At 40.7% G+C, this 27,785-nt stretch overlaps 2 protein-coding genes across 4 annotated transcripts; both read right to left on the reverse strand.

The window, feature by feature from the left end:
• Positions 1-905: 905 nt before the first annotated feature.
• Positions 906-9,481, reverse strand: tpi1a (triosephosphate isomerase 1a). Of its 2 annotated transcripts, none has more exons than XM_034705661.1 (7): positions 9,204-9,481; positions 7,352-7,475; positions 7,099-7,198; positions 4,233-4,350; positions 3,591-3,676; positions 3,411-3,498; positions 906-1,602 (listed from the first exon to the last, which is right to left on the reverse strand). In XM_034705661.1, exons 1-7 carry the CDS (start codon positions 9,313-9,315, stop codon positions 1,484-1,486), a joined length of 747 nt encoding a protein of 248 aa, XP_034561552.1. In that variant the 5' UTR covers positions 9,316-9,481; the 3' UTR covers positions 906-1,483. The 2 variants fall into 2 exon arrangements, with proteins under 2 accessions (XP_034561552.1, XP_034561553.1); XM_034705662.1 differs by lacking the exon at positions 9,204-9,481 and adding an exon at positions 8,950-9,062.
• Positions 9,482-12,915: 3,434 nt separating this feature from the next.
• Positions 12,916-26,277, reverse strand: gnb3b (guanine nucleotide binding protein (G protein), beta polypeptide 3b). 2 transcript variants are annotated; one of them, XM_034704200.1, is made up of 9 exons: positions 25,805-26,277; positions 23,265-23,381; positions 22,349-22,494; positions 19,650-19,713; positions 19,039-19,195; positions 18,883-18,949; positions 18,483-18,684; positions 16,635-16,851; positions 12,916-14,040 (listed from the first exon to the last, which is right to left on the reverse strand). In XM_034704200.1, exons 2-9 carry the CDS (start codon positions 23,331-23,333, stop codon positions 13,934-13,936), a joined length of 1,029 nt encoding a protein of 342 aa, XP_034560091.1. In that variant the 5' UTR covers positions 23,334-23,381; positions 25,805-26,277; the 3' UTR covers positions 12,916-13,933. The 2 variants fall into 2 exon arrangements, with proteins under 2 accessions (XP_034560091.1, XP_034560092.1); XM_034704201.1 differs by lacking the exon at positions 25,805-26,277 and adding an exon at positions 25,448-25,534.
• Positions 26,278-27,785: the final 1,508 nt, after the last annotated feature.

A 27,785-nucleotide genomic window follows, 5' to 3' on the forward strand; every position in this document is an offset into this window, starting at 1 on the left:
ATTAAATTAAATTAAATTAAGTTAAATGTAATTGTTAAATGATTCAATTTAATTTAATTTATTTTATTTTAGGCTTCAACATTCTTAATTCTGCTGTAAAGTTGGATTTGTTGAAGTCTTTTTTCGGTGCTTTCCTACTTTCATGTCTTTATCAGACCTCTACGTCCAGATTTGAGGGCTTCAACAACGCAGTGCTTTGGCTTTTCCTCCTTTATTAATTAAATTAAATTAAACTTAGTTAAATGTAATTGTCTGCACGGTGGTGCAGTGGGTAGCGCTGTTGCCTCACAGGTAGAAGGTTCCTGGTTCGAATCCCCGGCCAGGCGGGTGCCTTTCTGTGTGGAGTTTGCATGTTCTCCCCGTGCATGCGTGGGTTCTCTCCGGGTTCTCCGGCTTCCTCCCACAATCCAAAAACATGCTCAGGTTAATTGATCACTCTAAAATGCCCATAGGTGTGAGTGTGTGCATGAATGGTTGTCTGTCTCTCTGTGTTAGCCCTGTGATAGGTTGGCGACCTGTCCAGGGTGTACCCTGCCTTCCGCCCAAAGCCAGCTGGGATAGGCTCCAGCCCCCCGTGACCCCTAATGGGATAAGCGGTCAAGATAATGGATGGATGGATAAATGTAATTGTAAAATAATTGAATTTTATTGTATTTGTTTAGTTTTATTTTATTTTTTGCTTCAACATTCTTAATTCTGCTGTAAAGTTGAATATGTTGAAGTCTTTTTTTCTATCCTTACCTACTGTCATGTTTAGATTCAACTTAATGACTTAAGAGTTGAGGGCTTCAATGACTCAGCGGTTTGTCTTCATACCAAAAATAATAAACAAAGGTGAGATGAAACCAGGAACTGTCTCACCTGAGAGATGAAAGTTTGTGAATAAGAAGCAAACATAAAACACCTTTTTTTAATATTCACTATTTATTTAGTTCTTCCATGGTGACGTCCTCCTTCATCCAGTGTTAAACATACAGGAACAATTATATTAATCACAACTTCCTGACTCCTAAAACACATCCTACGTCTCATACGTCACATCTTAGAGTACTTTCTAATCCCAGCTTTTATTGTGAAGGGCCCTGAAGCAGTAGTTAGTGCAGGTGTGAGTGCATCGTTAATACAAAGTGACAAACATGCAGGACAACCCGGACTGACTGATCCTCGTGTCTCCTCAGGTAAACAGCTCTCAGCTCTCTTTTCCTCTTTAAGCCTTCCAGAGACAAAAAAGTGCAGAACAACAAGAACGTTTTCACTGATCTAACAAAATAAAAGTGCTTCATTCTCAAACTATCAAGCCAAACAGCAACAGAAGTATCCCTCCCTGTGTTTACGTCTCTGATAAGTATTCTGCAAACCAAACCGCCCTCATGAGACACGTGACATCATCACATCAGTCAGCCCGGTCTGCAGAAACAAGGCAACACTCTAAACGGCTGTTTTTTTCTTTTCCTTTCATCGATCCCGATGTCGTCGGCGTCTGTTAAGCTTGTGCGTTGATGATGTCGACGAACTCCGGTTTCAGAGAAGCTCCGCCCACCAGGAAGCCGTCCACGTCGTCCTGAGACGCCAGCTCTCTGCAGTTTGCTCCCGTCACCGAACCTAAAGGACGAAGAGAGAGAAGCGCTGTTTTGAAGCCTATCGTTGGCGGCAGCCATATTGGAAACTCAACCTAGCTTCGTCCGAGCTAGTGTGAGGTAAAGAGGCGGGCCTTTAGCCTCCTCGCTAACAGCTACAGGGTACCCGCCTGTCAATCAAGCCAGCTGTGCCTCTCATTATGCAATCTTGATATCTTCAAAACTGCTGCGTTATGAAAAAATTCACCCCCTCCATCAAGACTGAACTCATTTTTATGAACATGTTTATTTCTGCTGTGAAGATCGGCTTCTGTGAATGGGTGTGTATGTGGTTTCCGGTGCTTCTGGAGCCAGCCTCTAGTGGACACTGGAGGAACTGCAGTTTTTAATAATTGTTTAGCATCAAACAGCCAAATTCCACCAGATCCGTGTCCGGTCCGTCTCTGATCTGTCATTGCACCCGATCTAATCGGTTTCTATTCTAGTCAATGTGTTAACTTCCACTGGATCCGCTCCGTTGCGTTCCAGCTGCGTCTCTGATCCGGCAGGTCGGACCCCTCCGTATCAGATACGCAAGACTTCTATTTCTGCTGGATGCCGGAGCACGACGCATCAATATCAACAGAGCAGATGGAGCGGGACAGGAAGTCAGGTTTCACCAAAACAAAATTAAAACATCCGGTTAATTTTCAGAATAAAAGACTCTAAGAGGAGGGGAGGAGGGAGAGAAATAAATGGGTGAGGATTATGAGACAAAAGCTGGGGAAAAGTGTGAGTGTAGAAAGTTGGACAGGAGAGGAAGGGAATGAAAAGGGAGGGAAGATTCCATCTTTTCTTTCCCTACCTTGCTTCCTCTCTTTCTCCCTTCCTCCTTCCCTTCCCTATTTTCCTTCAACTTCATCCCTAGTTTCCCCCACCCTACCTTCATCCTGCTTTCCTCCATCATCTTTTTCTTTTTCCTCCTTCCGCTGTTGAAAAATAAAGCTCATGCTGAAGCACCAAAAAACCTGCAGTCCCTCGAGTGTCCACTTGAGGCTGACTCCAAAAGTGAGTCAGACCCCATTAGACTCTGTGTTAAATGTTACTTTTTAAGGCCTGGTGCAGAAAAACAAGGTTCTGTCTTTATGGTTCAGAAATTTAGTGGCAAAAAATAAACAAAAGGTGATTTTTAAAAATATTTCTTGAACGTTTTGATGATTTTAAGATATTTTTAATTCCACCAGATCCATGTCCGGTCTGTCTCCGATCCGTCACAGCACCAGATCTGATCGGTTTCTATTCTAGTCTATGTGTTAACTTCCACTGGATCCACTCCGTCTCTGATCCGGCAGGTCGGAGTCCTCCGGATCAGATACACAAGACTTCTATTTTTGTCAGATGCCAGAGCACGACACATCAATCTCAACAGAGCAGATGGAGCAGGACAGGAAGTCAGGTTTCACCAAAACAAAATGAAAACATCCGGTTAATTTTCAGAATAAAAGACTCTGTGTTATCACCAGATCGTATTTCACTTAACTACAACAACAAACCAAAGTCATGATGAGCGGAGCCAGGCCTGGAGTCAACAGGTCAGAGGTTTTGAGAGGACCAGAAAGACAACATGGATGAGGAGAAGACCTCGGTCACATGACTCCAGCTGTCTGACGGTCCTGAAAATGCAACCAGTGGGTGTTGACGTACGAGAGAGCAGCGGATCGGAGACAGACCGGACAAGGATCTGGTGGAAACTGACTCATACTGCTTTCAAAAACTACACCAAGGAGACGTTCATCATGAGGATGAAAGTTAGAAACGTTGAGACGGAGGTAAGACTGATTCTACGTCACTGACCTCCGTAGATGATGCGCACAGAGTCGGCAACGTCGTCTGACACGTTGGCTCTGAGCCACGCCCTCAACTTCTCATGGACCTCCTGAGCCTGCACACACACATTGAAGAGAAACATGCATTTAAAGGATAACAGCATGCTTGAAGTTGAAATCCTGGGAAGTTTGACGATGTCGGTGTTACCTGCTCAGGTGAAGCTGTCTTTCCTGTGCCGATGGCCCACACGGGTTCATAAGCCAGCACCACTTTCCCCCAGTCCTTCACGTTCTCTGCAACACAAACATCATCCCTCCATCAGGCAAAGGAACACTTTGGCTTCCCTTTTTTATACAACACATGTCATCCATTCTCAAGCACAGTCAGTGGTCTCAACTCTTACTAAGAGTTTCAGAGAAGGAAGATGAACTCGTGCTGCAAAGATCTATTAACGCTGCGGTGGATTCTAGAGACCTCTCAGAGGAGGGAACGACTCCTCTATAGAGACGTCTCCATCAGCAGAGACCGCTGACCTACTTGCATTTTAAATCAGCGCGATGAAGCCTACTTTGAGAGCAGAAGTAGGCTGCATGAGGCAGAGAGAGATCATCAATAATGCCTTTAATGTGTGACTGCAGACTGAGTGGGAACAGAAGCAAGCGGAGAACAGCGTGTGGAATATGACGAGAATATAAATCAGTGTTACAAAAAGGCAGAAGAGCCGGCTGCAGAAACTAGAACTTTATGTTCTGCAGGAAATCAATGAAACATCCAGGGCTGTACGAGAAACTGAAGGATGAGTTCACAAACTCAGACGCAGGAAAGGTGGAAAAGTAAAGAAATACTCACCTGCGATGACCTGAGTCTGATTGTAGACGACTTCTTCTGTGGTGCCGGACTCTCGCTCCTCCAGCGTCTCCCCGATGCAGGCGATCACAGCCAGGTCACTCTCCAGAGCGTGAGCCACCTGAGAACAGACCGAGCAGTCAGACCTGCTCTCCTGATGATGAGTGGGCAGGGAAGCTACATAGACAGGGTTTTAATTCACGGGATGCTTTGAGAGATCGTTGGTGGAGAAGTGGCATCAAGATTTACGCTTGTGTACTTTTTAAAGAGTGGTTAGAAATTCTTCTTGTAACTTGTAAGCATGTATATATGAGAGTTTAGATGCTGGAGCAAATTAAACTTCCATGCAAAACTTTTCCATCCAGTGACTGAAAATATGTTTTCAGTCATTGGATGGAAAACACATCTCCTACACCACCCGTCACACTATAACAAAACATGTTTTATAATAATAATAATAATAATAATAATAATAATAATAATAATAATAACAATAATAATAATAAAAAAAATAATAATAATAAAAATAAAATAACAGCATTAATTACAATAAAAAAAAATAATAATAATAATAATAATGGTATAATAATAATAATAATAATAATAATAATAATAACAATAATAATACAAATAATACAAATAATAATAATAATAATACTAAGAGTAATAATAATGATAATAATAATAGTAATAATATTAATTATGGTAATAATACTACTACTAATAATAATAATAATAATAAAAATAAATAAATAATAATAATCATAATAATAATAATAGTAATAATAATAATAATTAACAAATACAAATAAATAATAGTAATAATAATAAAATGAAAATATTAATTACAATAATAATAATTTAAAAAATAAATAAATACTAATACTAGTAATAATAATAATAATAATGGTAAAAATAGTAATAATAATATTAATAATAACAATTCTAATACAAATAATGGTAATAATAATAACTATAGTAATAATGATAGTAATAATAATAGTAATAATAACAACAATAATAATAATTAAAGCCGCAAGCGGCGATGAACCGGCCCTCGCACACCCGTAGCCGCCGCCTACGCGAGCCACCGCCACATGTAAACCGTTGTCTGATATTTGCCACCACATGATGCGAAAGCAAGATCTGAGAGTATATACTGCCTCAGGTGGTGCAAATGTTCCAAGTTTTTGGCAGATTGCCAAGAAAACCTCCAAACTTGACAGTGTGCCACGGCCACAATTATAGTCTGAACAGAATTCCGTTAAAAATAATTTAATCGTCAATATGTCTGCTATAGAATGTGCCTTGTTTGGACTGAAACAGAGAAAAACCCTAGGAGGAGCTCTCAAAAGTATGCACCCTTATTTTGGCCTCATTCTTTACATTCAAAGCTGTATGTGCGTCTGATGCACCACCTCAACGCATGCCACGCCCACAATTTTTTTCTGGAAAAAAAAAAGTTCTGATCATTTTTTCTCGTTAAGGTGTCTGCTATAGGTTGCCCTTGGTTTGGACTGAATCGGAGAAAAGCCTTCGGAGAAGATAGCGAAAGTACGCACCCTTATTTGGACGCCATTTTTCATGTTCAAAGCTAGGTGGCGCTCTTTCTGTTGAGTTTGGGATATGGGTGCAAGAGGCTTTTTTATGCGTCCTGATGCCATGAATATGCGTATTGATTTTCAAGCATGTAGCTCAAAATAACCCCTATGGGGAGGGGTTTTTGAAAACTGTAGGGGGCGCTAGTGAGCACATTTTTTCGACTTTTTTTGCGCCACCCATAAAATGTCGCAATTTTCCCCAGGCCTGATGACTGTGTTGGATGAGGTGAGATAACGTGCATTTTCAAGTCACAAAAATCAATTTTCCGACATTTTTTTTTTTTGATGCCCCGCCCCAAAGTCTGACACGCCCACAATTTTTGTCTGAACGGAATGCCTTTACTTTGTATTAATCGTCAATGGGTTTACTATAGAATGTGCCGAGTTTGGACTGAATCGGAGAAAAACTCTAGGAGAAATTAGCAAAAGTATGCACCCTTGCAGGGACCCATTTTGGCCCATTTTCATGTTCAAAGCTAGGTGGCGCTCTTCCTGTTGAGTTTCGAATATGGGTGCCAGTGACTTTTTTGTGCGTCCTGATGCCATGAATATGTGTGGTATTTTTCATGCATGTAGCCAAAAAACTCCATGCGTAGGGTGTTATTTTTACCTCTAGAGGGCGCTACTGAGAATTTTTTTGCGAGACCTATAATAACTTGCAATTTTCACCAGACCCGATGAGTGTGCAGAAATACTCACGCTTTCATTCACGTTCAGGGGTCCAAAACTGCAATCTCCTATAATAATAACCCTTAGGGTTACAATAGGGCCTTCGCCACCAGCGGTGCTCGGGCCCTACTTATAGTAATTACAATAGTAATAATAATTATACAGTACTATTAGTAAAATAATATTAATAAAATAAATAAATACTTTCTAATTAATTAGTTAAATAAAAAAATAAATACAATTAAAAATGAATTAAAAAGTCACATGAAAGCAAGTTTCTAAAAGTGAGTTTTAACCAGAGATTTAAAGATGTCACTGACTCTGCAAGCCTTATCTCCTCAGGGAGGTCATTCCAAAGTCGAGGGGCCTCTGAGCCTCGACTTTGGAACAACCAGAAGTGCCCCACCTAAGGGTCTAAGGCCTCTAGATGGCTCGTATGGTGTCAGCATTTCCAACAATGTAGCAGACGAGCTATAATAGAGGAAAGCAAAATCTTATAATCTATTTTAAAACGGGAAGCCAGAGGAGAGAAGTAAGGACAGGAGTGTTCATCTTTTCATACAGTCTATGGAGAGCCAAAGCAGAACAAAGAGACTCACCTTCTGACCGATCAGCTCGTCACTTTCTCCAAACACATGACGGCGCTCTGAGTGTCCCAGGATCACCCAGTCCACACCACAGTCCTTTATCATGGCCGGACTGGACAGAGAGAGGACAGGTATTGAAGACAGATGCATTTTATTTTGTTTTTGACAAAAATTCTGCACATTTAACACCAATGACATGAAGTTATTAGAGCATGCTTAATTATTAATTATGCTTTCATCAGAAATAATTCAGAGGGTGAGATACCTGATCTCTCCTGTGAACGCTCCCTTGGCCACCTTGTAGCAGTTCTGGGCAGCAACCCCGATCCGTGGATCCAGACTGGACCGAGCAAAGTCCAGGTAGATGGAGGGAGCTCCACACACCACCTCTGAAAGATTGACACCTTTTAACATTTAAATCCCCTGAACTAATCACTACAGTTACTCATTGATATGTGCTGAAGAGTTCAGCCCTTTATAACAAATATGTGACGTTCATGGGGCACTGATTTGCAGAATTTAAAATGTGTAATTATTATTTTTAATTATCTTGCATGCAGAAACTAATCTGTTGTGCGCACACAATATTTCTGAACGGTGCACAAAGTCATTGTTTGTGCAATTAAGATAACTGTATGTGCAAATGTTATTTTCTTGTGTGCAAAATATTAAAAATTATACTTTTTTGTACCATTTCTTTTGTATTTTTAGCCCCGGGTTTTGTTTTTATTTATTTTTTATCATTATTTTTCAATATTTTATTGTTTTATTCCTGCAGTTTAAGCTAATTATATTTAAAAAATATTTGTCAGGTAGTAAAATGTTAATGTTCATGTGTTTAAAAGTTATTTTTTCTGTATTTTAAGTGTTTTGACCTACAAATACCTGGGTGTTCACCTCAACAATAAACTGGACTGGTCACACAACACCTACATCATGTACAAGAAGGGCCAAAGTCGCCTGCACCTGCTGAGAAGACTGAGGTCCTTCGGAGTGTGCAGGACTCTGTTACAGACATTTTATGACACTGTGGTAGCGTCTGCTTTCTTCTATGCAGTGGTCTGCTGGGGAGCTGGGAGCACAGACAGGGACAGGAAAAGACTTAACAAACTGGTCAGGAGGGCCAGTTCTGTCCTGGGCTGTCCTCTGGACTCCATAGAGGAGGTGGGTGAGAGGAGGGTGTTAGCCAAGATGACATCCATCATGGACAATCCCTCTCTCACCCCCTTTATGAGACTGTGGGGTCCCTGCAGCTCCTTCAGCAGCAGACTGAGACGCCCACCCTGCAGGGCGGAGCGCTACCACAGGTCCTTCATCCCATCTGCAATCAGACTGTTTAACACCAGCACTGCTGTGTCCCGTTAATCAGCTGTTCTCATCTTTCATTCCACTACATGGAAGTTACTATGTGACTTGGCACATTCACAAATAACTACTGTATCCATCTGAATCGCACTGTTCTTCATACTGTGTATGTTTGTTTAAATAACCTGGTGCAATTTTTATCGTGCAATAACTTACCTTATCCATTTATCAGATAGAAGTGTACATAGTGTGTATATATCTGTAATAGTTGCCATATTTTATTTATTTTTTTATTTTATTTTATTTTATTTTACCTTTATCAATGCTATAATTATTGTTAGTATATTTTTTAACTATGTTAGTACATTGTTGTATTCCCCTGTCCCGTGTTGTAAGCTGTAAGCTGCTGTAACCAATAAAGTATATCTTATCTTATCTTATGTTTTATTTCAGTTTTTTCTGCAACTTTATGTGTTTTATCAAATAAGTTAAGCTGAGAGTTTCCACCTCTTGCAAAAACATGAAAACACTTCCTTAAATTATAAATAAGTAGAGTACCTGCTGAGTGCATGTTCTTAGATATCATGCCCCTGTGAGGAGGATAAGACAGGTGCGTCAGAAGCCATTACGCAACTCATCCGGATCACATGACCTCCAATGTCACCGTGTCATCTGAGCTGCAGCATCCCTCCCCCTGTCGGTCTGACTCCCACTTTACTGATCACTTTTATTGATCAATAAAAACACTAACACCTGTAATCTAATATTTAATCTCTACTTTATACATGGAGTTAATACATTAAATAAGTTACCTGTGTTCTCGTCCAGGCCGGCCGTGTTCAGGGTGCTGATCAGCTCTCCAAGACTCTCCTTGGTCCCGTTCATCTTCCAGTTTCCTCCAACGAAGAACCTCCGGAGCGCCATGGCCGGCTGAAGGTGGCAGAGACCCGGGGAGGAGAGGCGGATGGTCGGCTCAGATGCGGAGGGGGAAGAAGAGTCCTGGTGGTGGAGGTGGTGGTGGTGTGTATGTCAGGTGCAGTGGGAAATATCACAACTCAACAACAGCAAACATATTGTTCTTCGTGGGTGTGTTGGTGGAGAGACAAACAGCTTTAGGGAGCAGTACTGCCACCTGCTGGCAGCAGGGGCGGATCTAGAACAATATTTATGGGGTGGCAAGAGGGGGGCAGGACATCCAATCCATTTTATTTATATATATTTTATATTTTATATAACACATTTTAAAAACAACAAGGTTCCCAAAGTGCTTCATAACAAATACAAACAGTAGAAATAAATAATAGTCAAATTTAAAATACAGTATATTAAAAGACAAACAGAGACCAACATAAACTGTCATGCTGTATGAAAGGCCAGGGAGTAAAAGTGAGTTTTAAAGGTGACATATCATGCAAAATGTTCTTTTTAATGGTTCTCTACCTGAAATATGTGTCCCTGTCTACAAACCCCCTGAAAAGTAAAAGAATCCATTCTGCCCCTGTTCTGATTTCTCCACCTTTCTGTAAATGTGTGCTGAAACCAGCCGTTTCAGTTTTCAGTGTTTTTCATACGTCACAACGCCATCCGGTCTGTAACAGGAAGTCAGAGCTCGGAGCTTGTTCAGCCCATAGACTGTATAAAATACAACTCAACCCCTCCTCTGTTTTTCATTCCCTGCACACATGTGTGCTAACAAGGAGCTTAGGAGGTTAGGGTTAGGGTTAGGGTTGTTATTAGGGTTAGGGTTAGTGTTGGGGTTAGGGTTAGGTTAGGGTTAGGGTTAGGGTTAGGGTTAGGGTTGGGGTTATGGTTAGGGTTAGGGTTGGGGTTAGGGTTGGGGTTAGAGTTAGGGTTAGGGTTAGGGTTAGGGGTTAGGGTTAGGGTTGGGGTTGGGGTTAGGGTTAGGGTTAGGGTTGGGGTTGGGGTTAGGGTTAGGGTTAGGGTTATGATTAGGGTTAGGGTTGGGGTTAGGGTTAGGGATAGGGTTGGGGTTAGGTTTAGGGTTAGGGTTAGGGTTAGGGTTAGGGTTAGGGTTAGGGTTGGGGTTAGGGTTAGGGATAGGGTTGGGGTTAGGTTTAGGGTTAGGGTTAGGGTTAGGGTTGGGGTTAGGGTTAGGGTTAGGGTTAGGGTTAGGGTTAGGGTTGGGGTTAGGTTTAGGGTTAGGGTTATGGTTAGGGTTAGGGTTGGGGTTAGGGTTAGGGATAGGGTTGGGGTTAGGTTTAGGGTTAGGGTTAGGGTTAAGGTTAGGGTTGGGGTTAGGGTTAGGGATAGGGTTGGGGTTAGGTTTAGGGTTAGGGTTAGGGTTAGGGTTAGGGTTGGGGTTAGGGTTAGGGTTAGGGTTAGGGTTAGGGTTGGGTTTAGGGTTAGGGTTAGGGTTGGGGTTAGGGTTATGTTTAGGGTTAGGGTTGGGTTTAGGTTTAGGGTTAGGGTTAGGGTTAGGGTTAGGGTTGGGGTTAGGGTTAGGGTTAGGGTTAGGGTTGGGGTTAGGGTTAGGTTTAGGGTTAGGGTTAGGGTTAGGGTTAGGGTTGGGGTTAGGGTTAGGGTTGGGGTTAGGTTTAGGGTTAGGGTTAGGGTTGGGGTTAGGGTTGGGGTTAGGGTTAGGGTTAGGGTTAGGGTTAGGGTTAGGGTTGGGGTTAGGGTTAGGGTTAGGGTTAGGGTTGGGGTTAGGGTTAGGGTTGGGGTTAGGTTTAGGGTTAGGGTTAGGGTTGGGGTTAGGGTTAGGGTTGGGGTTAGGTTTAGGGTTAGGGTTAGGGTTAGGGTTAGGGTTGGGGTTAGGGTTAGGGTTAGGGTTAGGGTTGGGGTTAGGGTTAGGGTTGGGGTTAGGTTTAGGTTTAGGTTTAGGGTTAGGGTTAGGGTTAGGGTTAGGGTTATGATTAGGGTTAGGGTTAGGGTTGCCGTTAGGGTTAGGGTTAGGGTTAGGGTTGCCGTTAGGGTTAGGGTTAGTGTTAGGGTTAGGGTTGCCGTTAGGGTTAGGGTTAGGGTTGCCGTATATTTTACCTTAACTTTGCAAACACTAATGGTTTGTGTGTTAGAACCCTTTACGTACACGGTTTTTATGAGAAGCCTTTTAATTGGCCAGTTTAGTGCCTTTTTTCATTTACAAAACCATTCTTACTTTTTTTTGTATTTTAATCGAAATTTTTTATTGCACAAATAAACCAAAAACTGCAAACATATCCACAGAACCAGAACCAAACTCAAGATAACAGAACCAGAACCAAACTCAAGCAATCAGAAGCAGAACCTGTTTGCTTAAGTTGGTTCTGGTTCTGTTTGCTTGAGTTTGGTTCTGGTTCTGTTTGCTTGAGTTTGGTTCTGGTTCTGGTTCTGGTTCTGGTTCTGTTTGCTTGAGTTTGGTTCTGGTTCTGTTTGCTTGAGTTTGGTTCTGGTTCTGTTTGCTTGAGTTTGGTTCTGGTTCTGTTTTGTGGATATGTTTGCAGTTTTTTGTTAATTGTACAATACAAAAGTTTGATTGATTGGGAGCCGAGTCAAAAGAGCCGGGTCTCTGAAAAGAGCCCAACTTCCCATCACTAATTCACTGCAGTCGGTAATTCACATTCAAGTGTCCGATGAGGCATAACTTTCCTTTGAATTAGATCCTTCCAACAGGGGTGGCAAGGCTGTGTTTTGGGGTGGCACTCCCTCTATCCCTCTCTCCAACACGGTAGGTGTCTTTCTTTCTTTTGCCCTTTCCCTTTCCCTTTTCCTTTCATTCCATTCTTTCTTTCTTTCTTTCTTTCCATGTTTCTTCATCCTTTATGTCTTCTTTACTTACCCCGTATTTTCCTTTTGTCATTCTTTTACCATTCATTCTCCTCTTTTTCTTTCTTCTGGTCTCCCTCTCTTCTCTCTTTTCTTAGACCTTTCTGGAGTCCCTGAGCTCCCTTGTCTCGTAGGTTCCTCTGGATCTCTGCTGCTGTGGACATGCCAGACTCCAGCTGCTACAACTACTACTATCCATCTCATCTCATCTCATCTCATCTCATCTCTCTCTCTCTCTCTCTCTCTCTCTCTCTCTCTCTCTCTCTCTCTCTCTCTCTCTCCTCTCTCTCTCTCTCTCTCTCTCTCTCTCTCTCTCTCTCTCTCTCTCTCTCTCTCTCTCTCTCTCTCTCTCTCTCTCTCTCTCTCTCTCTCTCTCTCTCTCTCTCTCTCTCTCTCTCTCTCTCTCTCTCTCTCTCTCTCTTCTCTCTCTTCATCTCCCTCTATCCCTCTCTCCAACACGGTCTCAGCAGATGTGTGTCTAACATGAGTCTGGTCCTGCTGGAGGTTTCTGCCTGTTAAAGGAAGTTTGTCCTTGCCACTGTAACTTGCTAAATGCTGCAAAGTGCTCTGCTCATGGTGGATTAAGATGAGATCAGACTGAGTCCTGTCTGGAAGATGGAACTGGATCTGATCCAGTCTTGATGTTGGGTCTTTGTTGATAATAGGACACAGAGTATGGTCTAGACCTGCTCTGTTTGGTGCTATATAAGTGAAGATTGATTGTTCCCTGGTTTGACAAACACAATCACACAGGCTCTGACATGGTGTTAATGCAGAAGTCTATGTTTATTAGAAAGGTTTTCAACAAACATTCGGTCTTTTTACAGAGGAACTGCACAAGTGTAAAAGTACTACAAAATGCAGCTGAACCCAGGGGAGTAAGATACAGTTTACAGGTCTTTACAGAGTGTTTGTAACGGGTCAGAGCGCCGGCTTTAACTTCTTAACCTCTCTAGTCTGGGTACTGGGTCACCGGATTGTCATGGTCAGACCGGGTGGTGGAAACGACGGCGGCCATCTTGGATCAAAGTCTGCTGGTTGTTAGTCTGCAGAGGAGCCAGAATGGAAGCTCTACCATAAATACACATATACTCTGGATACGTGCAGCCCCCCCCCCCCCCGCCCCCCAAAAAGGAAAAAAAAAGAAAAATAAAGACACTGTACATCAACTCTCCACGCTAAAGTGTTTAACTATAAAATATAAATAAATGTACATATGGATCTTTCATCTAAATAAGTGCAGGGCTCTTTTACAGGTCAAAGATCTCAAAGACAATAAAAATAAATCTGTAAACCTACAGTCTTATTTTCAATATTCACGTGTTCTTTCTCTTTTTAGTGTCAAAAATCTATTCGTGTTAAATTGACATTCTCAGTAAGAGCTTCTTTTTTTCTGCTCAGTTTGAATAATGCGCTATTTTTTTATGCTTTTATTTTTTTTTTTTCAGCGTTTAAAATCGTCTGGACAACAATAAAACTCTCTTGCACATTACAGCGGGATGCATCGTGCACCGTTTACCTGATGCCATTTACACAACGTGACTCACTCGCAGCCTCTCATTATTTGCATACAAGACTGAGGAAGAAGAGCGGAGGGAGAGAGGAAGAGGGGAAGACCTTGGGCGGCGGCGGCATCATCATCCTCCAACCTCATCGTTATTTCCCCATCCTTTTCTCCTTATCATATCTTCACCACCACCCCCCTTTTTTTCCCCCCTCATCTTCCTCTCCTCCTCCTCCTCTTCCTCCTCCTGGTGTTCTCCTCTGCACGGGGCACGCCTCAGTTCCACAGTTTGAGGAAGCTGTCCCAGGATCCTGTGCAGACGCCCATGCCGTCTTCAGGGACGCCGGTGCAGCTCACCCTGTTGTCGTGGCCGGACAGCACACCTGAGAGGAGGAGAGAAGGAAAGCAAGGGGAGGGATCGAGGAAATGTTGGAAGAAGAGTATGAAGAAAGGGAGCAAAGAAGAGATATTTAAAGGTGACATATCATGCAAAATTGACTTTTTAATGGTTCTTTACCTGAAATATGTGTCCCTGGCATGTCTACAAACCCCCCGAGAATGAAAAAAATCCATTCTGCCCCTGTTCTGATTTCTCCACCTTTCTGTAAATGTGTGCAAAAACCAGCCGTTTCAGACTTCAGTGTTTTTGTTACGTAACAACAATATCCGGTCTGTCACGGAGTCAGAGCTCGGAGCTTGTTCAGCCCATAGACTGTATAAAATAATACTGAATCCCTCCTCCGTTTTTCATTACCTGCACAAATGTGTGCTAACAAGGAGCTTAGGAGGGAGGCATGCTAGTTGTAGGCTGTCTTAATAAACACAAAGGTCGGTTTTACTCCCCACGTCTGCAGATTTGAAGATCTAGTGGATGATTTTTATTTGTCATGGATAAGTGCTAGCGCTAGTTAGCATAGCCACATAGCTATATGTTCGTAGCTGTAGCTGTAGCTGTAGCTGTAGCTGTAGCTGTAGCTGTAGCTGTAGCTGTAGCTGTAGCTGTAGCTGTAGCTGTAGCTGTGTACCAAGACACACGTCGACATACCGACAAATAAAACAACAAGAAACACTAAATCTGTGACCAATCCTTCATAAAAGGTCCCGCTGCCTTTCTGGCAGAGGTCGGTTTTACGCCCCACGTCTGCAGATTTGAAGATCTAGTGGATGATTTTTATTTATCATGGATAAGTGCTAGCGCTAGTTAGCATAGCCACGTAGCTACATGTTCGTAGCTGTGTGCCAAGACACACGTCTACATACTGATAAATAAAACAACAAGAAACACTAAATCTGTGACCAATCGTTCAGAAAGGTCCTGCTACAGGCGCCTCTCTGTCAGGATCAGATTCAGAGGGTTGAAGTAACGTGATCTCTGAGCAGCCGTGTATATTCAGCCAACATGTAAACATTAGATCAACGTGCTGGAGAGCCGAGGCACATCCACTTCCTGAGGGGGCGTGGTCAGAGGGAAAACAGAGTGTTCTGATGAGGAATGAAGAAGAGGTCTTTTCAGGCAGACCAAAATCTGATTTCAAAGTGTTTTTTTGAGCATAAACTTTAAAGACATGTTTTGGGGACCTCTTAGACCAATATATGTTGATGAAAAAAGCGTGATATGTCCCCTTTAAAGCATTGGATGCATTTCAACTCTTATCCTTACCTTTTCAATCTATTTATTTGAACTATTTTTATTCTTAATTTTGATGCTTTAACTTATTTTACTTACACATATTTTATTTTGGTGTGCATTAGTCTCTATTTTATTCTATGTTGTTCTTATTTTTAATTTGTATTCTTATTAGTTTTATTATTATCATTATTATTATCTTCGCCTAACATGTCTTGCCATTGTTTCATTTCTGCTTCTTTCTTGTTTTCAATCGCTGTAAAGCACTTTGGGTTGCATTTTATTTGTATGAAAGGTGCTCTATAAATAAAGCTTGATTGATTGATTGATTGATCTGAAAGTCTGCATGTTTCTAAAATTAACCTTTTTTCTTTTTAAACCAAATTTTATTCATTTTAACATTTAAAAAACAGCAGTAAGACAAGCAAATTAATCCATTCATGCAAAGTGAGTAAAAGAGAGTGCACCTAATAAAAAAATAACATAAAATAAAGAAAAATAATAATAATATCAAACAAACAAAGAAGGGCATCATGTTATCAAGCATCAACATGTTCTTCCTAGATCACTAGTGAGCATACATAATCATCCTGCCATGACTTTACTTCAGCTGAATAGATTGCATTCTTTGAAAGTGAGAGATGAGAGGCTGCCAACACCTGTAAAATTCATCTGTTGAACCACGAATGGTGTATTTGATCTTTTCCAATTTTAAAAAAGATAGCAGATCCTGAAGCCAGGATGTGTTTGAAGGAGGTGAATGACTCTTCCAGAGAAGGAGAATCCTACGACGGGGAATTCATGAAGCAAAGGAGAGGACATTAACTTGCTTGGTAGTTTTTTTTAGTACCTTCCCTCAAGGATTCCACAAATAGCAATATGAGGTGATGGGACTAATGTTACCTGTGGTACCATCTAGAAGAACTTCCAGTACTCCACTAAGCTTGGGCACAACCAGAACATATGAGTCAGGTCTGCTGGTGCCTGAGAACACCAAGCACAACTGTCTGAAAGGTTTGGATAAATCCTTGATAATCTGCTCTTGCTGTAATGGATCCTATGAAGAACCTTAAACTGAGTGAGGCTCAGTCTTGCACAGGAGGAGGATGAACTTATTGCGTGCAGTGCATCGTCCCACCACTCATTAGTCAACGTGATGTCTCCCAACTAGTCCTAATCTTATGCAGGGCTGGAGGTGGGGCTGTTGTTAATAGAAGGTTATAAATATCTAAAAAGGATCTTCTCTGAAACCTCTTCATGTCACCTTTCACTCACTGGTATCAAGGTGATATATGGACTCTTCACAGGTTGTTGTAAAGCATGTAAGTCTGAGGTTTTATCTCCACTCACCGACTTTCTCTCCCTTCAGTGAGTCCCAGATGTGGCAGTTGAAGTCATCATATCCAGCAAAGATGAGCCGGCCTGAGTTGGAGAGGGCCAAAGACGTTACTCCGGCGTTCAGGCTGGTGTCCTGGTAGGTGATCACCTCCTGGTCTGAACGCAGGTCGTACATCTTGCAGCTGCAGTCGTCGGAGCCTGTGATGATGGTGTGTCCATTGGGGTAGTACTGAAGAGGGGAGGAAAAAGGAAGAGGAGGAGAGGTGAGATTTTTCGGCAAACTATGAATGACAGTTAAGGAGGACAGAATCTGGAAAAACAAAGCTGTGCTCCCACTCAGAGGTTGACTCCGCCCTCCCTGGTGCTTATCTTCCTTAAACCTCTTCCTTAAATCAGGCAAATCAAAACCACCTTCCGGAATTTCTTTATCTTTTGTCTTTCAAGTTGTGGTCAAGTTGTTTTATGAATTCTTACAGCTAGTTAAAATAAATGAGCCCGCTCTTTAAAAAAGTCGACCTGTTGGAGGAGTCTTCTAAGCTGCCTGCTCATAATTAAATGAATGATACATTTTATTTATACAGCAGGTCTAACACATCCTGCACATTTTAGCCTTCATGTCTGATCTTTTTATCAATTCTTCATTTCAAGTCAGAACTCCAAATTCCATCTCTTTATTTTGACTGAAGAAATACAATTCAGAGAGAATGTTAATTTATAATATCAAGCGCTACTTTAGAAATGAAAAATTCAGAGGGTCCGGTTCTCTTGAATTCAAGTAAATGAAAGATTTTTTTGAGGGTAGAAATCCACTTTTTCAGATATTTTAGAAAAAAAAACAACAAATGGATTTTCATTCAGAAAATTCCGACTGACATCACAGAATCCTAACTGACATCACAGAATCCTAACTGACATCACAGAATTCTAACTGACATCACCGCATTCTAACAAACATCACAGAATTCTAACTGACATCACAGAGTTTTAACTGACATCACAGAATTTCTAGTGACATCACAGAATTCTGACTGACATCACAGAATTCTAACTTACATCACAGAATTCTGACTGACATCACAGAATTCTAACTTACATCACAGAATTCTAACTTACATCACAGAATTCTAACGGACATCACAGAATTCCGACTGACATCACAGAATTCTGACTGACATCACAGAATTCTAACGGACATCACAGAATTCTGACTGACATCACAGAATTCTAACTGACATCACAGAATTCTGACTGACATCACAGAATTCTAACTGACATCACAGAATTCTAACTGACATCACAGAATTCCGAATGACATCACAGAATTCTAACTGACATCACAGAATTCCGAATGACATCACAGAATTCCGATTTACATTGCCGAATTCAAACTTACATCACAGAATTCCGATTTACATCGCAGAATTCTGACTTATCCCAGAATTCCATTTAACATTGTTTTTTTTTTTCCTTTGTCAGTGATTTCTTATTTAAAATCTCAGAATTCTGTTGTAAATTTCAGATTTTAATAAGAACATTCAGGCTACACCAATTTCTTGTCTGGAAAAAGTTTTGAAAATTTCTGAATTTTTAATTTTTTCCTCAAAAATGTGAGATAAAAAACAAAATTCTGACTGAAATCTCAGAAGTTCAACTTTCACTCTGTTTATCTTTTTTGAATTTCTCTCTGATAATGAGCTTTAATGTCAATATTAACCTTTTTTTTCAGAACTCTGAGGCAAGATCAGACCTTGATTTTTTTCTTATGCACCCGCTGTAATCAGCCCTTGTCATTAAAGACACGCAGCTTTAAGAGCTTTCTGTATATGTGATGTAATGTGTGTGTTTGTGTGTGATGCTCACAGAAATGGCGTTGATGTCACTGGTGTGTCCAGAGAAGGTCTGCTTGCAGACCCCTTCCCTCAGGTCCCACAGCTTGGCCAGAGAGTCGCAGGCTCCGGAGATGAAGGTGTTCATGTCACTAGAGAGAGCCAGAGACATGCAGTCTCCGATGTGGTTGGTGAAGATGACCTTCTGCTTTCCAGTCTCCAGATCCCACAGGCAGCTGGAGAGGAAGGAGAGGGGCATTGTTGAGAGGAGGGGTAGATGTGAAGGGGTACATCACAATTTCGATGAGGTCTGGGCTACTGTAGAAACATGTTGGGCCAGAGATCCAGACCCAGGTGTCACATAAAGGTACAGGTACTTTAAATGTGCTGCAGCCAGTCAGTCAGACTCTTTGGCTCATTCATTACGGACTCACCAGGTGGTGTCACCAGAGGCTGTCAGGATCTCAGTGTCGCTGAGGAAACGGGAGCAGGACAGATACCCTGAGAAGAAAAAGGGAGAAACCGATCAGTCCACGTCTCACTGGGACATTTCTGTCGTTTAGGGGGACTCAGGTGAGCGTCCTCGTCACCTGTGTGTGCGTCCAGCTCCCTGAGGGTCTTGGGGCTGGTAGACTTGATGTTGTACACTGTGCACATGTTGTCCAGACCACCGCTGGCCACCAGGTTACCAGAGGGGGCGAAGGCGACGCTCATCACCCAGGCGGACTTTAGCGGCACAGCAACCAACTGGGAGGGAAAAAAGGAATTTCAGACAGGGTGCACTTTTAATCTTTTATCCTCTGACAACAAATCAATCAGAGTTTTCATTCCTGAGCGATCGGAAACAAAGGTTAAACCATCACGAAGCACTTAGCTCATCACTGAAATCCAGGCTAATCTAATTATTCCAGGATAAGACGCTCCTACCTACAGGAAGGGCAACTAAGTCAACCAATCAGAGGCTCAGGTGAACTCAAAAACACAATCAGAGTTCGCGTGACGGATTGAGAGTTGTAAAGAAAGTCTGACCACTTGTAGGCGAATGTTCAGCAAAGGGATTTTAAATTAATCTCTTAACTCAAAAGTAGGAAACAAAGATTTTAAACACAAGATTTCTGCACAACAAACACACCCACACTGCGGTGCACCTCGCACTTTATGGACGTATGAGATGTCTCCAGTTCAGGGTCACTGATCTCACCTTGTTTCCTGTGAAGGTGTCCCAGATCAGCAGCTTTCCATCCTGTGATGCACTGACCATTTGCCTGAGAGAGAGAGGACACAGAGACACTGAGCTTCAGGATGCACTGAAACACTTTAACTGAACCACAACAAATACAGGAGACTTAATGTTTTCAAAATGCAAACAGTTTGTACAAGATGTGAGAAACAGGCTGCAGTAACACAGAGCGGACACTAGAGGGCAGTGTTTAGCAGCTCATTTTGCAGGAGCCAGGTGCACCAATGTTGTAGATGTCTTTTATATTTTAATTTTGAGTGCATTAAAGTTGTAACAGAGTATTTTAGTGTTTTCTTCAGACAAAAACAATTCGACTGTGAAGCCAAAATATTACACACTTTTTTAACATCTCATTAAGCACCTCACTTTACACTGAAACCATATAAGGAACCTCTATTTAAATGTTTATCTTTCTATTTATAGCTAAATATAAACATTTTGCAGAATCTAAACCTCTTAATAATTATATTTTCTATTGAATTATTTCTCTTTTTAGGCATTTTGGTTTGCCTCTACTGAAAAAGCACCTAATATCTTCTATTATTCTCTATTTTTAGTCAAACTTTATTCATATAGCACATTTTAAAAAACAACCGCAGTTGGCCAAAGTGCTGTACAGGCTTAAAAACACAATCAATAAAACTAATATTAATTAAAGAAAATAAAAATATATAATACTCAATATTTTTGTATCATTATTATTATTATTTTCAAGATACAAAGGTTTTTATTGTTAATTTTCACTATATATAAGAAGACATACAGGAAAAACGAGATGCTCTTTCTCTCTTCCAGCTCTTAAATAGCAAAAATTTAAATATAAAATACAATAAAATTAAAATAAAGTACAGTTAAAAACAGCCTATGCACACACTTCAGGTAGTGCAGTGCTGTGACAGTTTATTTATTTATTTTTGCATGTAAGTGATGCTAATCCAGCTTTAAAAGCAACAATCCTAGTTTGTTGCATGGGGGGAAAAAAGCTACTTAGCAGGCCTGTTAGCTTAGCTTCAACAACCTGAATATCACTGTGTAGCAGAGGTGCATAAAATGTTAAACTTTTAAATGTTAACTAAAAACATACATCTGGCTTTTATGTAGGGTTTAACAACTACTTTTTAGCATTATATTGATTTTAATGTTGTTTTATTATTTTATTAATTTTAAGTGTTTATTTATTTATTTTGTATTCATTCATTTATTTTAATTTATCTACTCAGTGTTATTGATATTTTTAGCCTTCATTTTTATTTTCAGCTCTTATCCTTTACCCTTTTTTATTTATTTATTTTAGCTATCTATATTCTTAATATTAGTTTGATGCTTTAACTTATTTTATTTACAATTTTTTATTCTTGTTGGTGTGCATTAGTCTCGATTTTAATATTGCCATCATTTTATTTCTGCTTCTTTCTTGTTTTCAATCGCAGTAAAGCACTTTGAGTTGCATTTGATTTGTATTAAAGGTGCGTTATAAATAAAGCTTGATTGATAGATTGATAAAAACAAGTTACTCTCAGCTGCTTGTGTTTATAATAATAATAATAATAATAATAATAATAATAATAATAATAACAATAACAATAACAATAATAATAATAATAATAATAATAATAATAATAAAAATAATAATAATAATAATAATAATGATAATAATAACAATAATAATAATAATAACAATAATAATAATAATAATAATAATAATAATAATAACAATAACAATAACAATAATAATAATAATAATAATAATAATAATAACAATAACAATAACAATAATAATAATAATAATAACAATAATAATAATAATAATAATAATAATGATAATAATAACAATAATAATAATAATAATAATAATAACAATAATAATAATAATAATAATAATAATAATAATAATAATGATAATAATAACAACAACAATAATAATAATAATAATAATAATAATAATAATAATAATAATAATAATAATAACAATAATAACAATAATAATAATAATAGTAATAACAATAATAATAATAATAATAATAATAATAATAATAATAATAATAATGATAATAATAACAATAATAATAATAATAACAATAATAATAATAATAATAATAATAATAATAATAATAATAATTATAATAATAATTGTATTTGTAGAGTACTTTTCAAAACCCAAGTCACAAAGTGCTTTACATGTGCAGCAACAAAAGTCAAGATAAAGAAATAAATCATAAAAGACATAAAATTCCCCTAAAATAATTCTAAGGAATTACAATTATTTAAAAAATATATTTCTTAAGACGTTTAGAATAAATAAAAATTCAGATAAAGGTTGTTAAAGGCTCCTAGCTTCATACCAGATAAGATATACTTTATTTGTCTCCCATTGGGGGAAATTATTTTGTTACAGCAGCTTACAACAGGGACAGGGGAATACAACAATGTACTAACATAGTTAAAAAATATAATAACAATAAAAATAGCAATGATAAAGGTAAAATAGAATAGAATAAAATAAAATAAAATAAGATAGAATAAAATGAAATAAGATAAAGTAAAATGAAATAAAATATATGTTTTATCACGTTAGTAAAACGAATAAATAGGTAAAAAAAAAGTCTCAGACTTTGCTTCAAAGTCACAGTAAAACCTCTTCCCCTCCTCTTCCTCCTCACCTGGAGTCAGCTGACCAATGCAAGGAATAGATTTTAGCCAGGTGACCCTTGAGCGTCTTCCTGAGCTTCAGCTGGACCCGGCCCACAGAGGCCACGCCCCCTGCTGCTCCTGACATGGTGGTGTCGTTCACAGCCTTGCGGGCCGTCTGGTGGACAAACAGGGAAGTGCAGGTTGGAGAAAGGAGGGCGGAGGAAAGTCAGGGAGGTAAACTTTGGGCTTAATTTCGATCTGACTGCAGTTTGAAGTCGAGTTAAGTTAATTATAGATGTTTTCATTTGGAGAGAGAGAAACTTTCTACATGTGTAAATGTGTTTGAAGACTTTTAATGGCTGCTGCAGTCATGTGGTGTTAAAAGCTGTTAAATGTGTTCATTACTTCCTGCATTTCAGTGGTGATAGAGGTAGTATCATATCTTACAGCATTTAAAATAGATTCAGGTGATAGTTAAAGTTTATTTATTAGCTGTTGTCTCTGTTCTAATGAAACCATTCATCAACAATTTTACATTTTGACATTTTTCACCTGTAAGCTGAAGGATAAAAGTATATCTAGCTTCTACATTATTTGCATCTTTGTGTTTTCAAACTTTTCCTCAAGGTTTGCAAAAAGTTGCAACTTCTTTAGCCAAAATAAACTCCAATAAAACATTATTAAATGTATAAAAAAGCAGGAAAAGGGTTGTTTTGGACATCAAACAATGAAAGAATGCAAAACTTAGACGTTTTTTTCCTGTATGCATTGTTTTCGCTTAAGTCTCTCGCCTTAGACAGAAGTAACTCTTGCATGTTAGCACTATTATCCCTGCAGAAACATTAAATCAGATCTGTTTTGCATGCTTTGGATTGTACTTTCTGCAGGAGTGTCAGATAATTGGTCCTCATCCATGCAGCATGAAGCATTTTCGTGTTTACTCACCTCAATCTGTGCACGGAGGCCATCGCACTCCTTTTTCAATGCATCCATTTCAGCTTTCTCGGCTGCCATGGTGACGTTTGCAGGAGGATGTTACTGACGGAAAAGGAAAGCGTCAATCTGAGAGAGGAGAGAGCGACAAAAGAGGAGATGATGAAACTTGAATTCTTGATTTTTGGGGACCAGTAAATTGAAGTTTGCAGTGTTTGGAGGGGGGCATGTTTGTGACCCCTATCCAGCATTATGCACAGTCCAGGTACACTGACCAGGCTGAACATCACTCCCTGACCCTGATACGCTTATCTGGAGCGCTTAGGTTGCTCTTACACCATCAAGCCTAGAGCGAAGTTTAGACACATACCTGACCCAAGGTTTAATCCCTTCCCTAAACCAAAGTTGTAATACCGTTAGCTCTCATACTGGTCCAATTATGATGTAAAGGAAGGCCGAGACAGAGGAGGAAGAAGAGGAGGAGGAGGAGAGCAAAGTGAGGCTGGAGGTGGCAGGAAAGAAAGAAGGAGAAATGTGGCACAAAAAGCATGAAGTATGTAGGAGGGGTAGAGAGTAAGGATGCAGCATGTCAAGTAAGAGCTGTATCAGGAAACCTCCCAATGACACAGCAGAGTTTGAATGTTGAGGTCATGGAAAGCACCAAAACAGGGATTTTGCACGGCTTTAATTTGAAGTGTTGCACCCTAATTTTCCTCCTAAAGGAATTTAAGACCTCCTGATCTCTGAGGTTGGCACAGTTTGTTTTCTGGTTTCGGGAGAGGAGCTTAGACTTCATGATGGTTTGATTTTAAGAAATGATCGTCCGCTCTTACTCGTCAGTGTCTTGCCTTCAGCATCAGTCTCATGTCACAGGATCCCTGCGTGCTGCAGTCCGCTGTATCTGCCTAATTCTCTGTAATAGGATCCTGACGTCTTGACTAATTTGATGCTAACTTCCTTTGGTGCAGAGTTCTGTTTGTTAGCATGTGAACTCTTCCCTGCACCTCCACAAATGAGTGAGATAGAGGCCCTCACTGTTACAGCTAAGTATGAGGGCTTTGATTAACATGAGGGTATGATTAAAAACAGGCCGTTTGAAGCGTTACAATAAATGCACGGCTGACAGAATAACTCAAAAAGCTCCATGCAAATAGTTTCCAGCTGATATCTGATGCAACAGAGCAGCCAGTGCATGAACAAGGAGGAAATTCACCTTCAAAAGGTTCTTTCTCAAGCCGTAAACTTGTGAGGAATCAGCTTCACCAAATTCAAGAATATCTTTCAGGTTTAGAATGTTTAAAAAGTCTTGAACGGGAAACTTTATGGACAATTTCTTGCAAAGTTAGGACCATAGCTGCAGCAGAGGTGAAGGGGTCAGGGTGAGGCCTGTACGTGCAAGTTTGAACCTGTGACAGGAAGCAGGATGGAGCCTGCAGGACGGAGGGCAGAGGGTGGAGGACATGGGAGGGGCGATGGCGGCGGTAGAAGGGGGGGGGGGGGGGGGGGGGGGGGTGGTTGCTGCAGGGCCTTAAAATCCTGGGCGCAGGAGATCTTAAGGGAAGCTTTACCGGTCAAATCTCCTGTCATCCGATTACTGACTGCTCTTTACCTCGGGATCAGAGACGGGGGGAGGGAGGGAGGTGCGGACGGTAGGAGATGTGGAGGGGTCTGTCTTAGTCAAACGTCAGCACCTCCCTCCTCCTTTGCTTTCGGAAATGATGGTGCATTTGTGCTCGCTTCAGTAAATACACCTACTCAAGAGAAACATCGAGGAAATGTTTAAATAAAGCACCAACATGCAACCTTAGAAGTATCAAACATGCTGCAGGCAAAGTGAGCTGTCTGCAGGGTGGAGCTAGAATCCTGCAGTCTGTGCTAAAGCAGTCTTTAAAGGCTCCTTCCTGCATCCACTGTGACTCATTCTGGTCCCTCCTAATCTGAAGGCCTTGTAAAGTAAGTCCCCTCTCCTTTCTGAAGTCCTGCACCGCTGACTGGATGAGGTTTTGGCCTTCAGTGATAGATCAGGCTGCAGCTTACTGCGGCCTCACCTGAAGCACCAATCCTCTTTGGCAGCTTCTCCACAATCCAAAGATCACCTTCAAAGGGTTTAAGGAATCATTACAGTGGATGCAATCTTACAGACGACTGCTGCGGTATATTTCTTTAACAAGTAAGAAATAGAAGCTTCAAACAACCTGACACTGTTTCAGGGTAAAGAGGTCTTCCTGCATGAAGAATGAGAGCGGAGGAACTCAGAATTTGATTTGAAGGAAAGCTTGAAATTCTCAAAAAAATCCCTGCAAAAGCAGAAACTGCAGCCGTGTGAAGAAAGCCCCTGTAAATCTACACATTTCTAATCAGTGTCCTCTGTGGCATATCGAAGAAGAGGTCCACTTCCTGTTTTTTTAAAATCTCCCTGAAAAGCAGAAAATCCACAAAGTGAAACAACGCAGCTTCACAGCATGAAGCGGCTGCACCTCCAAATGTTCTCCAGCCGCAGAGGAGGCACCTGCAGAGTTCAACTTCAGCAACTTATATAATCAAAAACTCACTTTTTCCACAGACAAGGTGGTCCCTTCGCTTCTCCTGCACCTGTGCAGCTCCTGCTTCCAGATACTCTGCGCTTCCTTTGGAGCTCTATTAGATTCCACAATCCCCGGTCGCACAACCTGCTCGCTGGCTCCTCCGACGCTCTCCCCCGGCAGACTGCTAGCAGCTTACTTGTGAAAAACTCTCTCTTTCTCTCTCCCTTCCTCCACAGTGAAGAACAGATGAGGATTGGAGGGGATGAAGGAGATAAGGGATGAAGGGATAAAGCTCAAAGATGGAAATAGAGAGGGAAGGAGCGGGGAGAGAGAGACTGGAGAGGGAGTGTGGCGAGAGGCGGTAGGTAAACCGATTGGTGGGACAAAATCAGGTTATGAGGTCAAAAGACAAGAGCAGGTGAAGAAATGAAAGAACAAGGCGAGAGGAGAAAGGCAACAGGTGGAGATGAAATGTGAGAATATGAGAGAGGAGATGAAAGTCTGTGGAGGTCTGCAAAGAAAGGAACGATCTGCTGCAGAGAAATAAGGAAGTGAAGGATGCAGAGTGAAATATTAAAGAACAGAGTTTTGATGCTCTGAGCTCACAGATGATGGAGGTTCAAGAGCAAACTGAACTTTTAATGATTCAAAGGAAGCACATGAGTTTCAAACACTGCACTCCAACTTCTACTTCTCTCCATTTAACTCACTCTAGGATTATTATTTTTTGTGTGTTTCAAAGACAACCTTCCTCCCAGGCTTTATTTTAATATGAGGACTCAGAGATGGGGATGGTTAGTCTGGGGCGGAGGTTGACAGGGGCGAATTCGTTTGTCAGAGCTAATGAGCTGAGCCCGGGTAATCAGGGTCTAATGGGATATCCGGGGACGGGCAATCTCGTTAGGGAATTAGAACAGGTCAGGCAAAACGTGCGTCACACCTGACATACAGCAAGAGCAGGGGACGACAAAACTGGATCAAGAGTCATCAAAATGAGACGAATGCTTTAAAGCTGCTCCGTCAGAGAGAAAGTTGAAACCTCCTGTAAGTTTAAGCATTCATAACTAACACAGACTCAATCAGCTGCACCGTTAAATCATTTTGTCTCCTGAGTTTTGCTGAAATGTAGAGACACGCAGGAGGGCGGTTAATTTGGATGCCGACAGAGAGGCAGGCCAGGAGGGAGCTTTTTGGTCGAGCCATGGCAGGTAGGAGAGCAGGGATTGGTCTTCAGTGAGGGATTACCGCGTTGGCCCCGCCCCCTTGACATCCTGTAATCTGATTTGTGGCTTGAGGCTCCAGGGAAGGTGTGAAATTCACATGGGTCAATATCTGATGTGTAAGAACTCCGATGGAGATGGAGGAGTAAAGTCCTTCCTCTTTCTCTCTGTGTGTGTGTGTGTGTGTGTGTTCAGGAGGGAGGTCAGAGCCACACTTGAGTGAGTCCAAGGTCTCACTCAAGAACGCTTCACCAAAGATTAGGGCCTCGGCTGTCATCCAGTTCACCCCGAACATGTGCAACAGGTTTTAGAGATGTTTTAAATCATCCTGCAGGAGTTTAGAGAATCAAAATCTTTTGTGATAAAATTAAAGCTCCTGTAGGGAACATTCTGTTTGTGTTGATTTTGGCGCCCCCTGTGGACAAAGTGGTACATCTTACATCCTGCTCTCTTGTTCATGATCCTGTTTGATTTTTATACATCAGATTAAGTTGTGAAACATGAGCCTGCATCCATGAAAAATGGACTGCAATCCTGATTATTGTACAACTTCTGCTAACGGTGCAGGTTTTTGCAGATTTAACCCTCCTGTTATGTTTGTTTCCCTGGAACAGCAATAATGCTCCTGGGTCAATTTGACCTGGGGCATATTCAATTATCTGAAAGTGTAAGAACCCCCAAAAACCCCATTGCACCCTTTTTATTAATCTAATTTTTAACTCCATTGCTAACCATTTAAATCAAGTTTAATCCAATGGTGTTCTTTAATTCTCACAGATCATATTTCA

The sequence above is a fragment of the Notolabrus celidotus genome, chromosome 16 (genome assembly GCF_009762535.1).
Source record: "Notolabrus celidotus isolate fNotCel1 chromosome 16, fNotCel1.pri, whole genome shotgun sequence".
NCBI classification, from domain to species: Eukaryota; Metazoa; Chordata; class Actinopteri; order Labriformes; family Labridae; genus Notolabrus; species Notolabrus celidotus.